Below are 22,991 nucleotides of genomic sequence, written 5' to 3'. Positions count from 1 at the left end.
TGGTCTATTCCAAAGGCTTATGGTTGCCAGAAACCTGATTTAAATATTTACTTTGGCATTTGTGTGACAATTTTAAACTCTAGATATTATTTACAACATATATAAAATCATAAACTGCCCATGGGCACAGATATAGTTAAAAAAGTCTGAATAACTGTTGTAAAATTTAATAGCTTTAGAAAAATCATGGTGCAAGCAGATGCTTTACAAAAAAAACACATTTTTATTTCAGTGAAATAATTCATATGAGGATATGCCTCCAAGTAAGCATCTTTCTTAAAAGGTGTCAGAGATATTTCAAATAATTAGTAAGCAATAGGAGGTGGGATTCATCATTGTGTTTTTCAGGATGTCTCACTTATTAAACTATGGATGTTATCTAAAGTTAGCCAGTATTCTTCAAAATATGATTTTGAATGGCTGTAAATTATCACATAATTCAAAATATTTGTAATGGGTATTTAGGTGCTTGCTTATTCTTACCATTATATGACTTCAGTGAAAGTTCTTGAACTAAATTTTGTCGTATCTTTGAACCTTAGAATTTTTACCTAGAAGGGAAATTCCTGGGGAAAAAGATGTTGCCATTTTTTCAGGCTCTTGATTTAACAGTGAATATACTTCTGTTAGCAAGATATGTGAGTGCTCCACCTCTGGTTCAGTATTCTCTTAAGTTCCTCTATTTTTTTCTTTACAGTTACGGGAAATTGTTGAAATGTTAAAGTAATATAAAAAGAGTTCAGACCAACAAAATCAAAGGGAATACAAGTTGAACTCCATTACTTCTGTAAATTGCTATTTTTTGAAAAAAAAAAAAAAAAAAAAAGGTCATGATACCAGGTTGCCCACCAGTCCATACACTGTTCTAATACACAGTTCTAACACTTTTCCCAAGAGAAAAACAAATCAAAAAATCAGAGTGGAGGCAGAATCGGAGTAAGATGTTATGGAAGATGTTCATGGATCTTTGCTTTTTCTGCCCTATTGCCCCAGTCTGGTTTTAAAACTTTAGTAGTAGCAAATAAGGAATACAGTGTGGGATAGTGTCGTAACCAATGACCATGGACTATTTATTGATCACGAAATAACAGCAAATCTCTAGCTTTAATAAAAATGGTGGTAAGAATTTTTAAAGGTATCATGCTAAATTTATAGATGATAATTGACCTTCATTTGCTCTTTAATTTGAGTTTCTTTATCAGTAAGGATAAATATTTATTTGCAATTTTATATGTTGAGTTTCTTTTGTGAATTATATACTCATTTCTAGTGTCAGAAAGCTACAAAATATCCATTATAATTTCTGATTTCTTCTATCCTGTGCATTATTTAGAAGTTTTTGGGGTTTTGTTTTTGTTGTTTTCTAAAACTTTGGATAATTTTAATTAAAAAATTTCATTAACTTTTAATGCTGTTGATAACTAATTTAATTCACTGTTGTCAGCAATACTATTTTATATTATATATTTTGAAAAATAATGGGGAAACCTGATTTAGCATGAAAGAATTGAAAAATAAGGAAAAAGTAAATTAGATTGAGGAATTTGAAAAATGAGCGTTAAGCTCTTGCCTTCCCCCAAATTAAAATGTAACATAGAATTGAACATTAGACAAATACTGCTTTTCATTGTTAGTTTGATATCAGGATGAACTTGTTGGCTGATAGAGAAATAAGTTTCAAGTCTGTTGCCATTTCTTGCTCAGATATTAACACATTTAGGAATGGATAATACAATGAGCAAACCTAGGAGAAGTTGGTATTACCAATGTGGGCATCAGGAACAAATATTACTCAGGCATGAGAAATCTGTCAGAGCCTCAAACTGAGTGCTGAGAAGTTATATAAATGTTCAGTGCTATACAATGCAACAGAAGCAAGCAAAATCCTAGTTTAGCTAACAAGAAAATGCAGGCAAAACTCTGATAGCTTTTGCATTTCAGTAACATCTGCCACATCTAAATGTAGTGAATATAGAGGTGAAGGTTATGATCACAAATTAGGGAAGGCATCATATTATCATAACATATGTACTGTTGGATACCAAAGGTAATTCCAAATTATATTAGAATATAATGTGTAAAAGGATTAGAGTCAATTTTATGATAAAGTACTATGTATTTGTAGGGTAAATGTTTAAACTTTTAATAAGTGTAGATTGGCTATAGTTTTTTCCCAAAATATTTTATCACATTGATGAAGTGACAAAATTTATGACATCTTAAAATTAAGGAAACAAGGTTTCATTAATAATTAAATCAGGCTGGCAGTAATGTGGGTATTTTTGATATTAAATGTGCCATCCCTATTTTCTTTGTCCTCTGATTTATTTTCAAGGTTGCTTTAATTTAAAGTTTGTGTGTTTATTATTAACAAAATAGTTGGATTGCAACTGTAAACTAATCTAACAAGCTGTGTCTTATAATGGGGAAATATGAGTCTTTTCCACTTAGCATAACAGTTGATATATTTGATTGATATTTTTATTCCAGCAAAATTACTTCATGTTAGCTATTTTATTTTTACTTATAGTTTCATTTTTTCTTTTAATTTTTTCTTAATCAGTTTACTTTTCGTCCCCTTTCCTCTTGTTTTTTTTTTAAATTAAATTGTAAATTCTCAGTCCATTTCCTTTTTCTATTCATAATCAAATTCACATTTTTGTACTTTACCAAAATTAGGTGCAAATTTTGTACTTTCCTTTCTACAGTGTGCTTTACTTGCCACTGTACTCTATCCTCAGCCTGACCACAGTAATATGAACCCACTATATCCAGACTCTTAGGTTTTCCTTTCAGTAAATTTTTATAAGAATCCTAATTATCTTTTATATTGCACATTCATAATCATACAGTCATCATTCATTTGAATTTACATATTGCAGGATTTGCTGTCTACCATTGTTACACCTCCATCTCATTTTCCCTTGCTGAGCTCTGTCTCCTAAATTCATTATTATTTGATTCAAAGGTATCTCGAATGTTTTCTTCACAGAGTGCATGGGTGATCTACTCGTTGAATCCATGTATTTCTACAAATGTTTTTCATCCTGATGAGTAAAAGATTTCTTTGGCTGGTTAGAGAACTAGAGAACTGGTCTCATAGTCATTTTATCTCAGTGACTTACACATGGTATCCTACTGTCTTTCAGTTATGTTAGCAAGAACCTGATACTATTATAATTGTTTTTCCTTTGTAAACTGGCAAATTCTTTTGCAACTGAGAGCTTGTTACTGAACCAAACTTGGGTCTGCTTGCCCGAAGTGTAGCAAATCCAATCTGGTGACACCAGGTTGTGGTGAAGGAAAGTACAGCGTTTATTGCAAGCAAGAGAATAAGCAGCTCATGCTCAAAAGACCTGAACTCTCTCATGGCTTTTAGACAAGGGTTTTTAAAGATAGTGTTAGAGAAGAGGGTCATACGATGCACGATCAGGGCTTCTGTACACAGAAAGGCCTCCCCGCACAGTCCTGCTTGGTTTACGTCCCCTCTTTTCTTTGATACTCATCAATCCTGAGGGGAACAGGGGTAGGACAAGAAGGGGATAGAGAAATTAATTGTAAACTCAGCAGGGGAACTCAGTTTTAGGGGGACTCGGTTTCAAGTTTGTAAGATTTTTCTATCATGGATTTGATTTTCCCCTGGAATATGTATTATTTAATGATTAGAAACAAAAATCAATAAAACTAGTTTCTCAAAAACTATTTCATGGCCATCACTCAAGCACCAGAAGGACTATATATAAGAGTATTATTCATTTTTACTGTTACAGTTGATAGATACAATGAAATGAAAAAACTTCAGAATAGTTAATTTATAATGTGAAATAAATGTATGAGGATTTTTATCCTACCGTTTGTATCAAACGAACAAGAGAAGTGTTTTCCAGTGTCTAGTGATTTATTTTTCTCCTGTTTGCCTACTCTGCTTACACTTGGTTTTGCTTGTTTGCTCTAAAATGTGTATGTTAATAATTCCTACCAAGAGTGGACTAAAAAAGTGACAGTAGTATAAAATGAGAATATTTTCTTAAGTGCTACATTTCCCTTGGAAAATAAGTAAATGCAAAAGCAGCAACAGAGGCCATCCTACACGTTTTTGTTTTTTTTTTTCCTGGCTTATATAGCCTTTGCAAAATCTGTTCCATAGTCAAAGGCACACTTCTTTCATAAAATTTTCAAGTGATACTTATTGCTTCAAACAATGAAAAAAGCACACATTTCCACTAAATAATTTTTTTTCAAATAATAAATACCCAGCACGGACAATTTATTCTTATGTAATTCTACCTTCTTTACCATGGTAAATTCTAACATTTTGCATTTGATGTGTCTGACTTTTCCTTTACTAAATTGGACTTATTAATTTTACAGTTATGGGAAATATACATTTTATACTATGTGTTTTATAATCAACAGTGGTAACGTAGGAAGTATATCTTCAGCACTGGATTTATTTTTTTCTCTGTCTTCTTAATAATTCTGCATATGTCAGTATGTTTATGTGGAAGGGTGGGTTATGTGTGTATCATACTCATATTCTGGGCTGCACTTGAAGAGTCAGGTGCAGAAGAAATTCCCAGAGGGGAAGAAAGATATAATTCCAAGTATCTCCTTTGATACCTTTCCTTGTCTTGTATAGCGGTTGGTAATGACAGTTCCAGCGTGGAAACAATAACTCCATTACTTTTCTTGACTGACTGAACCCATTCTGGTTTCATTGCAGCTCTCCTTTTTTTCTTTCCCTTCTGCTGACCTTTTTCTCCCCCTTAGCTCCATGACTATGTGTTTACCTTCATATTACCCAGAAAAATATAAACCATAGGAAGTCCATAATTCAGGGGGCTCGTAAGGATGATTCTTCTAAGTTCATTAAAGAATGCTGGATATGAGAAGAGAATTACCAGTGTTACTGAAAGCAAATGAGCCCAGGAGACTGCCTTGGGGAGAAATAGGAAAAAAAAGTGTGTGAGTTGCTCCATCTTTGACTTAGAGGGCCTGTTTCACAAGTAATCACACAATGGTTATAGTCATTTTAGTGTTCAAATTTACGGAGCAATACTGGCAATCATGTCCAGAGGGAAAATGTGTATAAGAGTGATGCTGCTGTTAAAGTTCTCTGGCTTTCAAGTTGTTATAATCAATTTGAGCCCAGCCAATAATATTTCAAGTGCTAGAAAAAGAAAGGGGAATATTTTCTCTTTTTTAATTATTTTTCCCTATCTGTGGTCAATAGATTGAAAAATGGAAGAAAAACTAAAATCTTATTCAGATTCTGGAATGCCAGTGACCTATAAAGCTAGTAAAATTCTACATTATTGTACAGGAAGTAATATAATTCTATGCTTTGTTGCCAAAAACATGTCATTACTAGGGTACTCAATATCACTCTTGAATTTGGAGAATTATATACCCACTATTTATGCCTTGTTTAGAAGCACACTTTACAAAATACACCTCACTCTACAATACAAAGATATAACTTGGTCTTTAGAGCCAGGCATTCTTAAATATAAAAACCACATCCAACAGATTCTCTAAACTAGCATGATGTAATGCATCTGGGCTTTAATTTCCTAATAAATAGAATGGGGATAATATCAATTATTGTGTTATTGTAATGATTAAATAAACTAAAATGAGCCATCTAGCAGAATGCCTGAAAATGTTTCCTCTCTTCTTTCAGATTATTCGGTATAAATCATGCTGATCTAGTTTTTAATGTAAGCCAATAACTAAATATAAGCCAATAACTAAATCAGTAACTAACCATCAACCATAGGAACAAGCTGCCCAAAAAACATATTGAGAGAAGATATTTCTGGTATATTCATCTGTGTATTATTTTAAAGATTTGTGTAGTTTTCCAATAGGCTGGACTGAAGCAAGTGGAACCCCAAGAAATTTTCTGGTCAACACTGAGAACAAACACAGGTTAAGGGGCTTCCTTGGTCCTTTCTCTCTACCCTCACATCCTAACCTCTGGACTTTATCACTCAGTTGGTAGGAAGAGGCAAACTCAAGTAAGTAGAAGCTACAAAGAACAACAACAAAAAAAAAAGGAAGAAAGAAAAGAAAAAGGAATAACAAGAGAGTGTATAATGCCCGAGGCAAAGTTCATTTAAACTACTGAGATCAAAGCAGGAGGAGTCAGGAGAAAGGGTCCACCTAGAGATAAGAGCAAAGGAAGACAGCAGGCTTGTTCCCTGTACTGGAGCCTAGTAAATGCCAGGCTCTTGCTTCTGACTCACCCTCTGGAAAAGGAGGGAGTCTTGAGCTCCACCTTGTGTTTAAACAAGTTATGGCTTCATGGTTGACTATCCAACCGTGGATACTCCCATCTGAATGTCCCAAAGGCACCTCAGTCTCTCCATGCTCAAAAGTGAGTTCACTCTCTTAGCCCCAAAGTAAGCTCCTCCTCTGCTTCTCTCTGTCCTCGTGAGTCAATGTAGGCAACAAATCCCTCCAAGTCAGAACCTGGGAGTCCTCACTTCCTCTCCAACTAACTCATATCCAGTTAGTCTCCAAGCCACACTAATATTTTAAAATCATTTTATTACGAAAAATTTCAAAGTCACAAAAATAAAAATAAGAATGTAAAGACCCAGGGACTTCCCTGGTCGTCCAGTGGTTAAGACTTTGTCTTCCAGTGCAGGGGGTGTGGGTTCAATCCCTGGTTGGGGAACTAAGACCCCCACATGCTGTGCAGCATGGCCAAAATAAATAAATAAATGTAACTTTGAAAAAAAAAATACAACCTTAAAAAAAATATATAAAGATCCACATGTTAGTCATTATCCAGATGACACAGTTTTCAGTTCATGCCTAATCTAGGTGAATCCTACCCACTTTCCGTTCTCTCCCCAGATCACTGACTTTTAACATGAAAATATTTCTGATCTAGCCCACCCTCCCCCCTTTCTCCTTGACTCTGTTTTGTTAGTTTTTCATGTGTTACAGCGTTTTAGCAGGTCTACCTGGATCTTAGCTAATTTTCCTTATATTTCAAAAATTGTTTTGAAATTCAAGTCCAATCAGACTTCTCCACTACATAAAATCTGATGATGGCCATCCTTTACCCACTGAATTTAGTCTGAAATTCTTAGCAAGTGTTTTCCCAGTTTAGACCATATCTGTCTGCATAGATTCTGGCCCTACAGCCTCTACCTTCATGGCCGGTGTTCCACAATATAGTTCTCCTCTAAAGTATGATGCTTCTGCAGGCTTCAGGCGTTTGGGTGAGTTCTTTCCTTTGTCTGAATGGATCTTTGGGGCCCCTTTTGTTTGTCTGAATTCTTCTTATACTTCAGTGCCTGGCTCAAGCATCTCTTCCTCTTCTAAACCTTCTGTGCGAATAACCTTCTCCCTTTTATCCTGAAAACTTGCTGAGGAAACCCTCTCTTCTCTGAGTTACTAGTGTACCGCTAAACACCTCATTTATTTGTTATACACACCACATCCTAATAATTTGGGTTTTTGTCTGTCTTTTTCAGCAGCCATGGATCCTGTTATGTTACAGGCTGTGTGTATGCCTTTCTTCCTCTAGTGCTCAACCTGGTGTGTTAGGCTTGAGCCAGTAAGAATTTTTGCTGAAGGAATGCTGAATATTTCTCCTTATTAACATTTTTTGATAATTTTTAAATAATTTACCTTCTCTTTAATGGTGTTATAATGAATTTTTCAAGTGACATCCTAATCTAAATATTTATTTTATAATCCCACAAGAAGTATAAATATAGAGTCACAGAGAGTGGGTAACATAACTGCTAAATTGATTTAAACAATGGAAATAAGAACACAAAAGAAGCAGACATATATTTTCCTATATTGTACCCATTCAAAGAAACTTTCTCCTTGAAACTTAATTATTATGGAGTTAGACACTGGGAAGTTTAAAGCTATTTAAATAATTCAGATTTATATATTACTTCAGAAAGATAATTTTTTTGCCTATCTCCACTATCTTGGGGGGAGAGAGGCAGTTACTTTCAGATAAGTGGTATTTCAAGGAACAAGATTGGAGTCAGACCATTTAGGGAATTCGCCTATATTGTATATCCAGTCCAGAAGATTAGGAGATAGATAAGAAAATGTTTTTATTTCCAAATTCTTGATAAGGAAGCTAAGAGGTCAAGTGCTCAAAACTACATAGTAAGGAGAAACACAAAAATCAGTGTCAATCTTTGTTTTTTTTTCTTCCAGTTAATGTGTTACCCAAGACTTAAAAATATATTGGAGTCAAATACCATATCGATACATTAATTTGTTTTTAGAAACACAATCAGGTGATATAAAGTGGCTCATTTTCTTAGACTCGACCAATAACTCAGACCTAGTGAATTCTTTTCCTCAGTATTTTTGCATATCATTTTTGCAGTTATAGACCACAGGGATACAATCTTCATCATTCTCTGTATTACCAATAACTGATCTGAGAGCACAATTTCTTTTAAAATTAATATAAACTTCTCCCAGTATGCAGTGAAGGGAGTCAAATTTTGAAATAAAAATGGAAACTTTTATTTTAATAAGAACTCAATTACATGCTCCTATGTTAACTTGCTTTAGAATGTGAACTCTGACAGCAGGGCACAGATCCTGACTTTTTGATTAATTTTTACTTATTTCCCAGTGTAGACATACTCACATTTGGGAACTGGGAAACTCCATAAATATTTGAGTAACTGAATGATTGAATCAAACCCAAAGTGTGTGAAATATTTTTCTTTAACTTGATTTAGGTTCTTGTGTGTCAATTTGTGAGATACTCTCAGGTAATTTTAATAAACTAGTCTAATTTATTTTGAATGCATACATAGACCTATATGTTTGCTTTCTCAGTATATATGTGCATATAGTCATATAGAGTTGCATAATATCTCTGTATACAGAATCGATAAATTAATAATACACACATGTTAATAAAGTATTAACTCTTCAACATTTTATATAATGGCCATTCATAATTTCTCTTACTTGATTATCATATTTTCAGCAATTTTCCTTAACTCCTCCAACATTTATACACTTTAACTTAGGGGTGACAAATGCCTAACCAAGTGCTGAATGTGAAAAAAAGTTTTAAATATGCTTTTCAAATTTAAAAAATTTTAAATCCTCTAAGTGAAGTATGTACTTCCTTATATCATAAGCCACACCACCTTCTATTGTTTGACACTTGGTGGAGTCAGACTTTAAGTTACCCGCCTCCCTGGCCTAAACAAGCTTTTTGAGAGCTCAACCTTTGCACTTACATGTCTCCAAGTAGTTGGCCTCTAAGGGGAGCTCAAAACTCTTCTCTTGCTGCTCTATCTTTCTACTCACCCAAGAATAAATCAGGTCACATGCTGGGAATTAGAACTTTCAAAGGGGCAAGGGATTGAACCCAAAAGAGGCGCCAGTGGGAAAGTGGAAAGAAACCTGATGCCATAACATGAAAAACTATTAGGTGAGAGGCTTGGCCTAGCTTTGCTCTAGACATTGGAGAAAATGATCTTGCTTCTTGGGGACTGACCAGTTTTCTCATGAACTGGTTTTTCCAAGCAATTGAAATGGTCTTGTACCAAAAGTAGAGTCTGGGTCCCTGAACCATTGTGGGAGAAGCCACACCATCGACCTGAACACTAACCTTGGCCTCTGACTAAAGCAGCAAATAATCTTTTATTGTGCTAAATCACTACATGTTGGGATATATTTGTAGCAGTTGGCCTATTATAATTAATGTAATAAGTGAAAGTGATAGAACATATAAATATTAAAATAAAATTATGGAATAGAGATGTATAGTTTGAATATATTGAAAGGATAGGATTTGCAAATCTTACCTGACTGTCCATAGTAATCATTAAAAAAAAAACAGAGAGAGAGGAATTCACCTCTAGTTGTCTGTCATATACTAACTTCTATACTTATATCTATAATGTTTGAAAATGATTAAGTGGAAATAAATTTTACATTAGAGATAGAATACAAATAGTTTTTATTTTCCTTCTGAAATCTCTACCTCAATATCTTTTCTTCTCTCAAAATAGACCCATAATCCATTAGATACATTCTTACCTTATATATTTGCTTTTTAAAATGATTCTCACAGAGGCAGCAGGATGCAACAGTTAGGAGAACAAGCTTTGGACCAAACTATTGGCTCTGTAACTAAATGGCTGTTTGACCTTGACAAGTTACATTTCCTCTCTATGGCTTATTGTCCTCATCAGTTAAGAGAATAATAATGGTACCTGCTTCCTAGAACTTATGTAAGGATTAAGTGAATTAGTATTTATATAACACTTAGGAAAATCTCCAACCCTTAGGTATCAATATACATGTTCAGTAAGCTGTGTTTAAATTAAATGTTATACAAATCATCCTTTTAAAATAAATTAACCTTAGTTTGATTAAAATGGAGAATAGAAATTCAAGACATTTTCCAAACTCAACTCGTACCACTATCCCCCTATGATTTCTCCCTGTGTCCCTGATTAGGGTTCCCTCTACCTTCAGAAACATCTCAATCACCCTTAGACTTGCATGTTTGCCCAAAATTTTGCTTTCCTCTTAGTGATTTCCTTCTCTCTGTCTAACAAATACTTATTTACCTAAAATTAGTCATTTCGGGTCTGTTAGTTTCCTAGGGCTGCCCTAAGAAACTAGCACAAACTTGGTGGCTGGAAACAACACAGATTTGTTCTCTCACAGTTCTAGAGGCCAGAGGTCTGAAATCCAGGGGTTGGAAGGTCCATGCTCCCTTCGAAGGGTCTAGGAAAGAATCTTTGCTTATGCCTTTCTAGCTTCTAGTGGTTGTTAGGTGTCCTTGGCTTTTCTTGGCTTGTAGCTACATCACTTCAGTTTCTGGCTCTGTCTTCACATCGTCTTCTCCTCTGTGGCTCCATGTCTGAATTTCCTACATAGTATAAGGACACCACTCTTGGGGCCCTGCTAATTTAGAATGACCTCATCTTAACTTGATGATATCTGCAAAGGTCCTATTTCCCAATAAGCTCACACTCACAGACACTGGGGATTTGGACTTGAGTATATCTTTTTGGGAGACACAGTTCAGCCCACAGGAGGATCTAATGTCTCCTCCAGCCCCTCATAATCACTTCTGAGAAACACTTGTTTTCTATTTCATTTATTTGACAGATAATATAGATCTGATTTTTAAAAATGGTTTATGAACCTATATATATATCTTTTCTGATAAATTACAGTATAAGAGTATAAGGGTAAGGACCATGGATCATCATGTAATTATTTTTGTATTTGTGTACTCTTCCATATACAGTACAATACATATGATAATGAATAAATGAAGGGATGCAAACCTAGTAACACAAAATTCTTCTGGGGAGTAAGTGACAAAAATAAATGGCACATGATTAGAGTATATCAATGTATAATCTCTGATTTTTCATTTTTAACTTATGGTATGCTTTTGACTGATTATAAAAAGTATTATAATTTCACAAATAAGGTATTCATTGACATAATAATTGAATTATGTGTAAAAATTTGAAAAATAATCCAATATAGATTCAATAGCTATGTTTAGTGTTTTTGAAGTAAGAGATTCTATTTTGCTTTGCAACTGCAAAGGTTTCACATTTAAACAAGAATAACCAAGTATGGAATGTGGATTCTTTTTTTTTAATTAATTAATTTATTTATTTATTTATTTGGCTGTGTCAGGTCTCAGTTGCAGCACATTGGCTCTTCATTGCAGCATGCAGGCTTCTCTCTAGTTGTGGCACACAGGCTCTAGAGTGTGTGGGCTTAGTTGCCCTGCGGCATGTGGGAGTTTAGTTCCCCAACCAGGTATCAAACCCACGTCCCCTGCATTGGAAGGTGGATTCTTAACCACTGGACCACCAAGGAAGTACCTGGAATGTGGATTCTTATTATTAACTTCTCTTATAAATAAACATCACATACCTAAAACTATTTAACAGGCAAAATTCCCAAAAACTGATGGAAACTAGGAATTCATCTCAATTATATAAAAATAATGTTTTAAATTGATATGTCCACAGATGATAATGAGTGTGGAAATTTAACGCAGTCCTGTGGTGAAAATGCTAACTGCACGAACACAGAAGGAAGTTACTACTGTATGTGTGCACCTGGTTTCAGATCCAGCAGTAAGCAAGACAAGTTTATTACTAATGATGGAACCATCTGCATAGGTAAATTCAACTATATAACTTAAAACTTGTACCTATCTCTTATTGCTTATACCTCCAGAGATTAAATAATATTCAAACCAAGTTCTGTCAGTCCTTGATTGTACCCCGTTGTTAATACTATCAAAAACTTCATTAATTCCCTTAATTCTCCAGTATGGTGTCAGTTACTATGGTATATTTATCCAAGGGTATAAGAAAAATATTTTTTTTTGAGAATGTCAACCAGTTTACCAAAAAATAAATAAATAAATCGTGAAGTTATGAAATCTAGCATGGTGGCAAACAACACAATAAATGTTTACACTTTAAAGTAATATATTAACTCTAGAAAATTATCATTGGTATCACCAGATATTGATGCTTATATAAATATGAACTCTGAGATGGGCCCTACATTTTTCTAGAAGGTGCTCAGGAAAGCATTACTTGTGAAAAAATTGTCCTAGTGCTTTTACTGCTGCCTGCCGAAAGTTTGTCACACATAAAATCTGCATTCTGTTTTTCTAAACACTATAGTCCTATTTAGAAAATCATCTCAGATTCACTAAAATGTCTTCTGGAGGGTTATTAATTTCAATTCAATCCCTAAGTGAAATATTGTGAGTCTGAAGAGAGTATCTAGATTTTTTTTTAATGTCCTTCTGTTGTATTTTGGTCACACACTTGATTTATCAGATCCTATAGTCTGAGAAAAAAATAATTGCATAGAAATTTCAGAGACAAATTCTCTGGAGCCAAAGACTTTAACTTTGAAAATAAATTATGAATCATCTTAATCATGGTTTCTAAGAAACTGTCCAGTTTACCAACAGCTAGTATAATTATGATTGATAATAATCTACAAAATTAACAGATGAACCAAGGCCCTGAGAGTTAATTACATAACCAGGGGTAGATATGAGACTTGAACTCAGGACTGTACATGCAACATGGGCAGGAGTAAGGTGCTGCTTCTACTTTCCATAGTTAGATGAATGAGAGATGTCTAAATCAATATAGATCACCCTAAAGCCTTTGATGAGCTTCTAGTGAGGTTCTCATCAGTGAGTTAAGGAGAAATCTGTCAATGTTATCATTAACACACATGATAGTCAGGAGATAATGTTCAAAGAGAATTTATCAGTGAAATGTCTGTATCAAAGAAATTATCCTGTCTTATGTACTTATGGTTCATAGCATTTTCTCTGCTACATAAACCAGGTAGATTTTATTCTCATATTATAGCCAAGGGAAGTGAAGAGCTATTCCAGATTCACACATTTAGGGTAAAGGGAAGATTAGAATCACAGTCTTGTATCTAGAAAGCCATTGGTATTTCCACAGGAGTCTTAAATGGGTGGCCATTTAAATCTCACATGAATCTGGATCATGCAAATGCAGTGGATCAACTTTGCAAGGGCATAAATGATTTAAAATATGAGAAAATAATGCTATTTCTGTTGAATTATAATTTTGTCTTTATTGTTTGCAGCAAAATTTTTTATTGGATTATAACATTACAATATATGCAAGAAATTAGAATTTTCCCAGAAAACCTAGTACCCCACTCTTTGTTCTTCTCAAACCTAAACTCTTGTCTCTAGTTTTAGAATGTTATATAATGTGTGCCTATTTTATCTATAGTAGATAAGTTCGAAATATGTACCTGTATAAGCTTTATTAGAAAAGTTCTAGTTAATGAAGAAATGCAACTTATGACATCTTAATCACTGGAATTTAATACAAATTTAACTGTGCTCTCCATTCCCTCTTGTCTCTAGAAGACATCTGTCTTTTCATCTGATAATGTTTACTTTTAATATGCCTCAGTTCACAAAGGGATATATATTTCCCTCTCTGTATTCCTTGAAAGTAAAGAATTCCTGTTTAGAAAAAAATTAATCACAGATAGAGAGAAAACACACACACAAAGATAATTGAAAGCCAACATTTTATGGGGTTGTAATATATTTGTAATATAAGACTCTTTCTCCCAGTACTCGATTATTATTGAGTTACTGTGGAAGGGCCCTGCATTTTTGCTAATTCCCCTTTTAGCTATTTTAAGTAATCAGTAAACAATAACTTAGATTAAAACCCAATACCCAATATTGAGTCCTTCAATTTCCACCTGTTTTGTTTGATGGATTATTTGGTGAAAAAAGTCATTCTCTGGAAAATTGTTATTTCTCACCAGTTTTGTTTTCCTTAAAGATTAAACTTTTTTAAGAAGCAGAACAGCTATTTCTTTTCCTTTTTTTTCCCCAGTACTTTAGTAATTTTCCTTGTGCACTGTGATAATCCTCAGGGAATTTGAACAGAGAACCATAATTCTATTTCCTTTTTACATTAGTGTATCACCTTGTAGTATATTGTTTCTGATTTGAAAGTTTAGCTGATCCTTAAATTTGACATGTCTGGTAATTATAGTCATTAAGAACCTCTATAAAAACATAATGAGGAGGAACCAAGATGGCGGAGTAGAAGGATGTGCTCTCACTCCCTCTTGCGAGAACACCAGAATCACAACTAGCTGCTGGACAATCATCGACAGGAAGACACTGGAACTCACCAAAAAAGATACCCCACATCCAAACACAAAGGAGAAGCCACAATGAGATGGTAGGAGGGGCACAATCACAGTAAAATCAAATCCCATAACTGGTGGGTGGGTGTCTCACAGACTGGCGAACACTTATACCACAGAAGTCCACCCACTGGAATGAAGGTTCTGAGCCCCACGCCAGGCTTCCCAACCCGGAGGTCTGGCAACGGGAGGAGGAATTCCTAGAGAATCAGACTTTGAAGCCTAGTGGGAATTGATTGCAGGACTTTGACAGGACTGGGGGAAACAGAGACTCCACTCTTGGAGGGCACACACAAAGTAGTGTGTGCATCGGGACCCAGGGGAAGGAGCAGTGACCCCAGGAGAGACTGAACCAGGCCTACCTGCTAGTTTTGGAGAGTCTTCTGCAGAAGCAGAATGTGGCTGTGGCTCACCGTGGGGACAAGGACACTGGCAGCAGAAGTTCTGGGAAGTACTCCTTGGCATGAGCCCTCCCAGAGTCTGTCATTAACCCCAACAAGAGCCCAGGTAGGCTCCAGTTTTGGGTTGCCTTAGGCCAAACAACCAACAGGGAGGGAACCCAGCCCCACCCATCAACAGTCAAGTGGATTAAAGTTTTACTGAGCTCTGCCCACCAGAGAAACAGTCAGCTCTACCCACCACCAGTCCCTCCTATCAAGCCTCTTACATAGCCTCATCCAGCAGAGGGCAAACAGAAGAAGCAAGAAGAACTACAATCCTGCAGCCTGTGGAACAAAAACCACATTCACAGAAAGATAGACAAGATGAAAAGGCAGAGGGCTATATACCAGTTGAAGGAACACGATAAAACCCCAGAAAAACAACTAAATGAAGTGAAGATAGGCAACCGTCCAGAAAAAGAATTCAGAATGATAGTGAAGATGATCCAGGACCTTAGAAAAAGAATGGAGGCAAATATCGAGAAGATGCAAGAAATGTTTAACAAAGACGTAGAAGAATTAAAGAACAAACAAACAGAGATAAACAATACAATAACTGAAATGAAAACTACACTAGGAGGAATCAATAGCAGAATAACTGAGGCAGAAGAACGGATAAGTGACTTGGAAGACAGAATGGTGGAATTCACTGCTGTGGAACAGAATAAAGAAAAAAGAATTAAAAGAAATGAAGACAGCCTAAGAGACCTCTAGGACAACGTTAAATGCAGCAACATTCGCATTATAGAGGTCCCAGAAGGAGAAGAGAGAGAGAAAGGACCAGAGAAAATATTTGATGAGATTATAGTTGAAAACTTCCCTAACATGAGAAAGGAAATGGCCACACAAGTCCAGGAAGCGCAGCAAGTCCCATACAGGATAAACCCAAGGAGAAACACACCGAGACACATAGTAATCAAATTGGCAAAAATGAAAAGCAAAGAAAAATTATTGAAAGCAGCAAGGGAAAAAATGACAAATAACATACAAGGGAACTCCCATAAGGTTAACAGCTGATTTCTCAGCAGAAACTCTACAAGCCAGAAGGGAGTGGCATGATATACTTAAAGTGATGAAAGGGAAGAACCTACAACCAAGATTACTCTACCCTGAAAAGAACTCATTCAGATTCGATGGAGAAATCAAAGCTTTACAGACAAGCAAAAACTAAGAGAATTCAGCACCACCAAACCAGCTCTACAACAAATGCTAAGCGAAATTCTCTAAGTGGGAAACACAAGAGAAGAAAAGGACCGACAAAAACAAACTCAAAACAATTAAGAAAATGGTCATAGGAACATACATGTCAATAATTACCTTAAACATGAATAGATTAAATGCTCCAATCAAAAGACACAGGCTTGCTGAATGGATACAGAAACAAGACCCATATATATGCTGTCTACAAGAGACCCACTTCAGACCTAGGGACACATACAGACTGAAAGTGAGGGGATGGAAAAAGATATTCCGTGCAAATGGAAATCAAAAGAAAGCTGGAGTAGCTATATGCATATCAGATAAAATAGACTTAAAATAAAGAATGTTACAAGAGACAAGGAAGGACACTACATAATGATCAAGGGATCAATCCAAGAAGAAGATATAACAATTATAAATATATATGCACCCAACATAGGAGCACCTCAATACATAAGGCAAGTGCTAACAGCTCTAAAAGAGGAAATCGACAGTAACACAATAATAGTGGGAGACTTTAACACCTCACTTACACCAATGGACAGATCATCCAAAATGAAAATAAATAAGGAAACAAAGCTTTAAGTGACACAATAGACCAGGTAGATTTAATTGATATTTATAGGACATTCCATCCAAAAAACAGCAGATTACACTTTCTTCTCAAGTGCGCACAGAACATTCTCCAGGATAGATCACATCTTGGGTCACAAATCAAGCCTCAGTAAATTTAAGAAAATTGAAATCATATCAAGCATCTTTTCTGACCACAACATTATGAGATTAGAAATCAATTACAGGGAAAAAAATGTGAAAAACACAAACACGTGGAGGCTAAACAATACGTTACTAAATAAGCAAGAGATCACTGAAGAAATCAAAAAGGAAATCAAAAAATACCTAGAGACAAATGACAATGAAAACACGATGATCCAAAACCTATGGGATGCAGCAAAAGCAGTTCTAAGAGGGAAGTTTATAACTAAGCCTACCTCAAGATACAAGAAAAATCTCAAGTATACAATCTACCCTTACACCTAAAGGAACTAGAGAAAGAAGAAAACAAAAACCCAAAGTTAGCAGAAGGAAAGAAATCATAATGATCAGAACAGAAATAAATGAAATAGAAACAAAGAAAACAATAGCAAAGATCAATAAAACTAAAAGCTGGTTCTTTGAGAAGATAAACAAAATTGATAAACCATTAGCCAGACTCATCAGTAAAAAGAGGGAGAGGACTCAATAAAATTAGAAATGAAAAAGAAGTCACAACAGACACCACAGAAATACATAGCATCCTAAGAGACTACTACAAGCAACTCTATGACAACAAAATGGACAACGTGGAAGAAATGGACAAATTCTTAGAAAGGTATAAGCTTCCAAGACTGAACGAGGAAGAAACAGAAAATATGAACAAAACATAATGAAAAACTCCAGTACAGGGCAAGAAATGACCCTAGCAAAATTCTATATCTTTAGTCTATATTCAAATACTATTTTCCATGGATGAGGTAATTTCATTGCAGAAGGCTTTGAGTGAGATTTAGCATCCTGCCTATTTTCCTTCTCCTTGGAATCAGAGTAAAACAGAACGTCTGGTGCCCAGCTCCCAAGAGACCTTGTTCTAGACTCACATTTCACAAGTAGGGAAACTGAGGCATCCAGTGGTAAAGTGACTCTCCCAAAACCAAATGAGTAGAACCCAAGAACTTCTTCACTTTTCTGTGTGCTTAAGAGCAGTTTTCACTACTTGTAATTTTTTATGTCCTATTGCCTTAGGTACCCTGATAAATACAGATTTTTTTTCTGGCTTTGAATAATATTAACATTCAATTTTGTTTTTGCAAATTGCTTCCACTACCTTGTATCTTTTCTTTTCAGTGTATCAGTTAAACAACATTAGAAAATTCAGTTATTGGTGAAACATAAAAATTATAAAAATCAAAACAATCATATGATCATGTTTTGAAAGAAGATTATGATAAAATACTGCTGTGTTGGCTCATTGTAGACATGAAAAACAAGCATAACCTTATTAATGAAAAAGTAGCTAATGAATTTTTTGACATGCAAAACAAGGAAATGTGTGTTATGATGTACTTATATTTAGCAAAATCGAGTTATTAGTGTTGAGTGTTAGGTTGGTAGTGGAAAAAGTGGATCAGTTATTAAATATAGTTTGTCAATTGTAGCCTGACTGAAATAATTATACAGCAGCAATTTAGCTTTCATGAAAATGGGAGAAGGGGTTCTTTTTCTCTTTTACAGCTCTAGGAGTACCAAAACATGGCAATTTAATGAGACACTCATTATCAATGTGTTTTCTCCAAATCTACATACTCACAGGGCTCCTGCTATTAAGAAAACACACAATATGAGTAGAATCACTGGACCTGATTCCCAATTACAATATCAGGTACCTACTATATCTTAGGCATCCCTCCAAACACCTTTACATACATTTCCTCATTGGTTATGAAAAAGAACTCTTCTGAGTTAAGAGTATTTTTATAATACTACCCAAGGTCACAGAGCTAATGAGTATTAGAATCAAGATTTGAATTAAGGTCTTCTACAGGGCCTTTGCCTGTAGGAAGGAGGATACATAGTGGTTTTATTAGATTTAATTAGGCCCTACAAGAAATTGCAAGAGATGTTAGTATGGATCTCAATGTAAAATGGCGGTCACATTCATTTTGGCTAAGCCAGTTTCATCCCTTTTGGGCCTGGGATACTCTTTCAGTATTTTATGAATGTCTTTATATTACTAGGTAGCAAGGAGGCATAGAGTGATATGCTAAGGATAGTGGAAGCTCTTTGACTACCCTGACACACAGCCAGTTGTGGTGGTCACACACTCTGTACCTGTTACTAGGTTAAACTCAGTAAGTTCTAATACTGAGGCCAAAATTGAGAAGGATATCAAATTCAGCAAACCTCATGTCTACATTTTAGTAAAAAGTTAGAGAAGCAATAATGTAAACAAGGAAAGTATAAACAATTTAGAAAACATGTCTTTCATTAAGGATGATTGAGGTTTGAAAAACATTACTTTGGTAGGGTGATTGATATTCTTTTAGAATATTTGGAGTCAGAATATAAAAATTTGCATAATCTTAATCTCAAATGTTTATTTCCCAGAGTATGAACTCATTATTTTTACAGATTAACATTCTGTCACTTGGTGAATTCAGAAGCTGAAATACCCTAGTTGGTCCAAAGCTGACGTGCTGGGATAGCAGACAGCTGAGCGGGTGCTGGGAGGGCTGGAACCAGAGGAGAGACCCCAACATAATGACCTCAGGGTATGGAGGATGCACAGGGGAAAGCTGAAACCGTCAAGAACACCAAGACTGTGTACATCTGTGTCCAAAGTGCACGAGGGAGGACGCAAATGGAGTTTGTAAAGCTAAGATCAGTATGTTGCTGAGAGATTGGGCTTAGGACAAAGTTCCCAAGAAAAGTTGCACTTTTGAAATTGGGAGAAATCAACGCTTCATTTTCAGTTAGCCATAGAAGGTATCCGAAAATATGAAGTAGGGGTATTCAGAGAACACAGCTTTCTTTCCCATGAAATAAGTTTTTCTATTTATGATACTTCATGGATCTCTTCACACCTTCACTGGGGTATTATCCACATTTGGGTACTGCACAAATGACTTCTTCAATGCTGCTCCACAAAAGACTAGTCTTTTGCTTTCTCATATTTTTTTCTCACTTCATTGATCTCATGAAAAATAATAATTCTAGTCTGCCCTCCCACCTGACTTCTTTACTTCAGCCCAACCTGGAATGATTTTGCTAATGATTCTCCAGATCCCAAGAGCCAACCTGCTATCACCTCCTCCTTTATTTCTGTCCTTTTTTTTGTTGAAGTGGCAGTTTATGAACACATATATATAGAAATTCAAGGAAGAGGGTGAGGGTGCTAGGGCAGCATTTGTTTATTTAAAAGTAGAGAATTTGGACTTCTAGGCAGTACAGATCGTGACTATGAAGACTTGGCAGAAGAACAAGGGGTTTTCTACCTCTTTTTCAGGGAGTTAATAGTCTTTCTAAGTCCAGTACCCTCACCTTCTTAGCTAATGGAAATTTCTTCAAGAACTGGCAGGAGACTTACTGTCAGTTCCAGCTTCTGGTGGTGTGAGGTTTAATGTTTTTTTTGTGTGTGTGTGGTTTTTTTTTTTTTGTGCCATTATTGCATTTTTAAAATGAGAAATGAGGATCAGCTACATTTCAGATAGCTCGCTAGATGACATTTTAATTGGACTTTGATTACTCCCCCTTATTATGGCAAACAGGATTGTGCCACTCTATGAGTCTTTAAAAAATTGAATTGTATATGCAAGATTACAGATTAATGCATTAATCTAACATAGAGAAGCTCTAAGATGTCAGAGCTAGGCTAGGAGCACAAAAATCTTTACATTAGTTTAAGGTAATGATCTGGACTCTTCAGTTCCTTGGAATCATTCCCTATTGGAACTCTGCCTACTGGCAGAGTATTTATTCTGTATTTATAACTTAAGACATATTTCACTATTCATTATAGTATGTAAAATTTTAAATTAAGAATATAAATTATGTGAGCTTATAACTTACCATTTTTATTGTAGCTTTGATATATAGCTACTGAAAATCTAAGACTTAATTCTGTACAGTTTGTTACTTTACCTTTGACGACCATGTATTAAGAATCATAGTAAAATATAACCTGAACAAAAGTAATAAGTTCTGGTAAAATTTTAAGGGAGTTGAATCATACATTCTGCTACATCTTAATTTTTAGGTTTACTTATATGGAAAAATGAGGCTTTGGAAAGAAAATGGGCTACTCCTTTTTGCCCTGCAGATTACTCTAAACTGAGTTGTTACAATCAGTTTAATTTAATACTAGAAAACAAAGAATTCTAAATGTATTTTTAAAATTAGATCTTTAACTAGGAATAAATATTACATCATCAGTGATTGAAATTACTCTAATGACTTTGTTGATGAATCAAGCTATTTAGAAAACAATTCAAGCGTTGGTCTATGAATAACATTTTCAATATATTGTCAAAATGGATTGACCAAATCAAAGTTAAAAATATATATGCAGGGCTTCCCTGGTGGCGCAGTGGTTGAGAGTCCGTCTGCCGATGCAGGGGACACAGGTTCATGCCCCGGTCCGGGAGGATCCCATATGCTGCAGAGCAGCTGGGCCCGTGAGCCATGACCACTGAGCCTGCGCGTCTGGAGCCTGTGCTCCGCAACGGGAGAGGTCACAACAGTGAGAGGCCTGCGTACCACAAAAAAAAAAATATATATATATATGCAGCTAAGTTTGCTCTGTCATTTTCCAAATGATGGAATTTTTCTTGCTATCTTGTAAAATTCGATATGAAATCACTAACTCTATGTAATACTATTATCAACAAGGTAGCAACTATATGAGCACTAAATTAAAATTTTAATTTTTCAAATATTCCCAGATATAGATGAATGCAATGAATCATCTGCCTGTGTAGATCATTCAATGTGTGAAAATGTGGATGGTGGATATTACTGCTCCTGCAAGGAAGGTTATACATCCACAGGAAACTCACAGTTCACACCTAATGATGGCACTTATTGCCAAGGTAAATTATATTATTATATTTTATGTATTATCAAAGCACCATATAAAATATGTACTACACGGTTGTGAAGTATCAAAGAGCTATATCTTCCAAGAAACATGCTAGTATTCCTTTACCTATAAAATGGAATAAGAAAAGTTACAGTTTTATTTAATGGAAGATGTAGACCACATGTTTTATGTAATTACCATACCCTGTTTCCTTAGGGCAACTACAATATTCTATTTTCCATAAAATATTGCATTTTAATGGATAAAAATAAATGAATTTTTATTATGAATAAAATTTTAAAATAATGAATAATGAAAAAATTTTAAATAAATGAATTTTCATGAATAAAATAAAAATGAAACTCAAATGATAAGAATGTTTTTAATGTCTAAATAAGTGAGCAAAATCACTGGAATCAATATAATTATCTTAGGAAAAATATTTTTTAAGACTTAATATATAATCTTTTTTTCTACAGAAATTGTGAATCCAGACTGCCATTTAGATAATATCTGTATTGCGGCGAATATTAATAAAACTTTAACAAAAGTGAGTAAAGGTATTGAATTAAAAATATGTTCTATTTTGACATTTTGGTTTCAGTTTAATTCTTTCCAAAGTCACTTCTTTTATTTTTTCTTTTATTTTTTTATAAAATATGGAACGCTTCACGAATTTGCGTGTCATCCTTGCGCAGGGGCCATGCTAATCTTCTCTGTATTGTTCCAATTTTTAGTATATGTGCTGCCGAAGTGAGCACTCCAAAGTCACTTTTTTTAAAAGAGTAACAAGCAGTTGGTCTTCATGTAGAGTTGAAACTGTTTACATATAGAGATCTAAGTACTTGATAGGATTAATTTGAAAATCCCCAAAGTAGTGAAGAAGACTTACATATTTAATTTAATTTACTTTTTCACTATTCGGTAGACTGGAAAGTTATTTTCAACATGTAAAGAAATTGGATGGATAAAATAGTAAAAACACACTTTGA

General features: G+C 34.9%; 1 protein-coding gene and 1 non-coding gene across 5 annotated transcripts in view; one reads left to right on the top strand and one right to left on the bottom strand.

Annotated features, from left to right (window-relative positions):
- Positions 1 to 22,991, top strand: part of ADGRL4 (adhesion G protein-coupled receptor L4) — a 121,936-nt gene that overhangs the window by 52,929 nt on the left and 46,016 nt on the right. For 2 of the 4 annotated variants that reach the window (XM_060024115.1, XM_060024133.1), the window contains exons 3-5: positions 12,027 to 12,179; positions 21,863 to 22,009; positions 22,479 to 22,549. In XM_060024115.1, coding sequence (XP_059880098.1) covers positions 12,027 to 12,179; positions 21,863 to 22,009; positions 22,479 to 22,549 — 371 coding nt within the window. The remainder of the gene's footprint in view (positions 1 to 12,026; positions 12,180 to 21,862; positions 22,010 to 22,478; positions 22,550 to 22,991) is intronic. The other 2 variants (XM_060024124.1, XM_060024140.1) reach the window with 1 other exon arrangement.
- On the bottom strand, positions 22,653 to 22,760 carry LOC132416772 (U6 spliceosomal RNA). The gene has a single exon (XR_009517720.1). It is a non-coding gene; the product is annotated as a U6 spliceosomal RNA (small nuclear RNA).

Source organism: Delphinus delphis, chromosome 1 (genome assembly GCF_949987515.2).
Source record: "Delphinus delphis chromosome 1, mDelDel1.2, whole genome shotgun sequence".
Classification (NCBI taxonomy): domain Eukaryota; kingdom Metazoa; phylum Chordata; class Mammalia; order Artiodactyla; family Delphinidae; genus Delphinus; species Delphinus delphis.
This window is presented reverse-complemented; position numbering and strand designations above follow the sequence as displayed.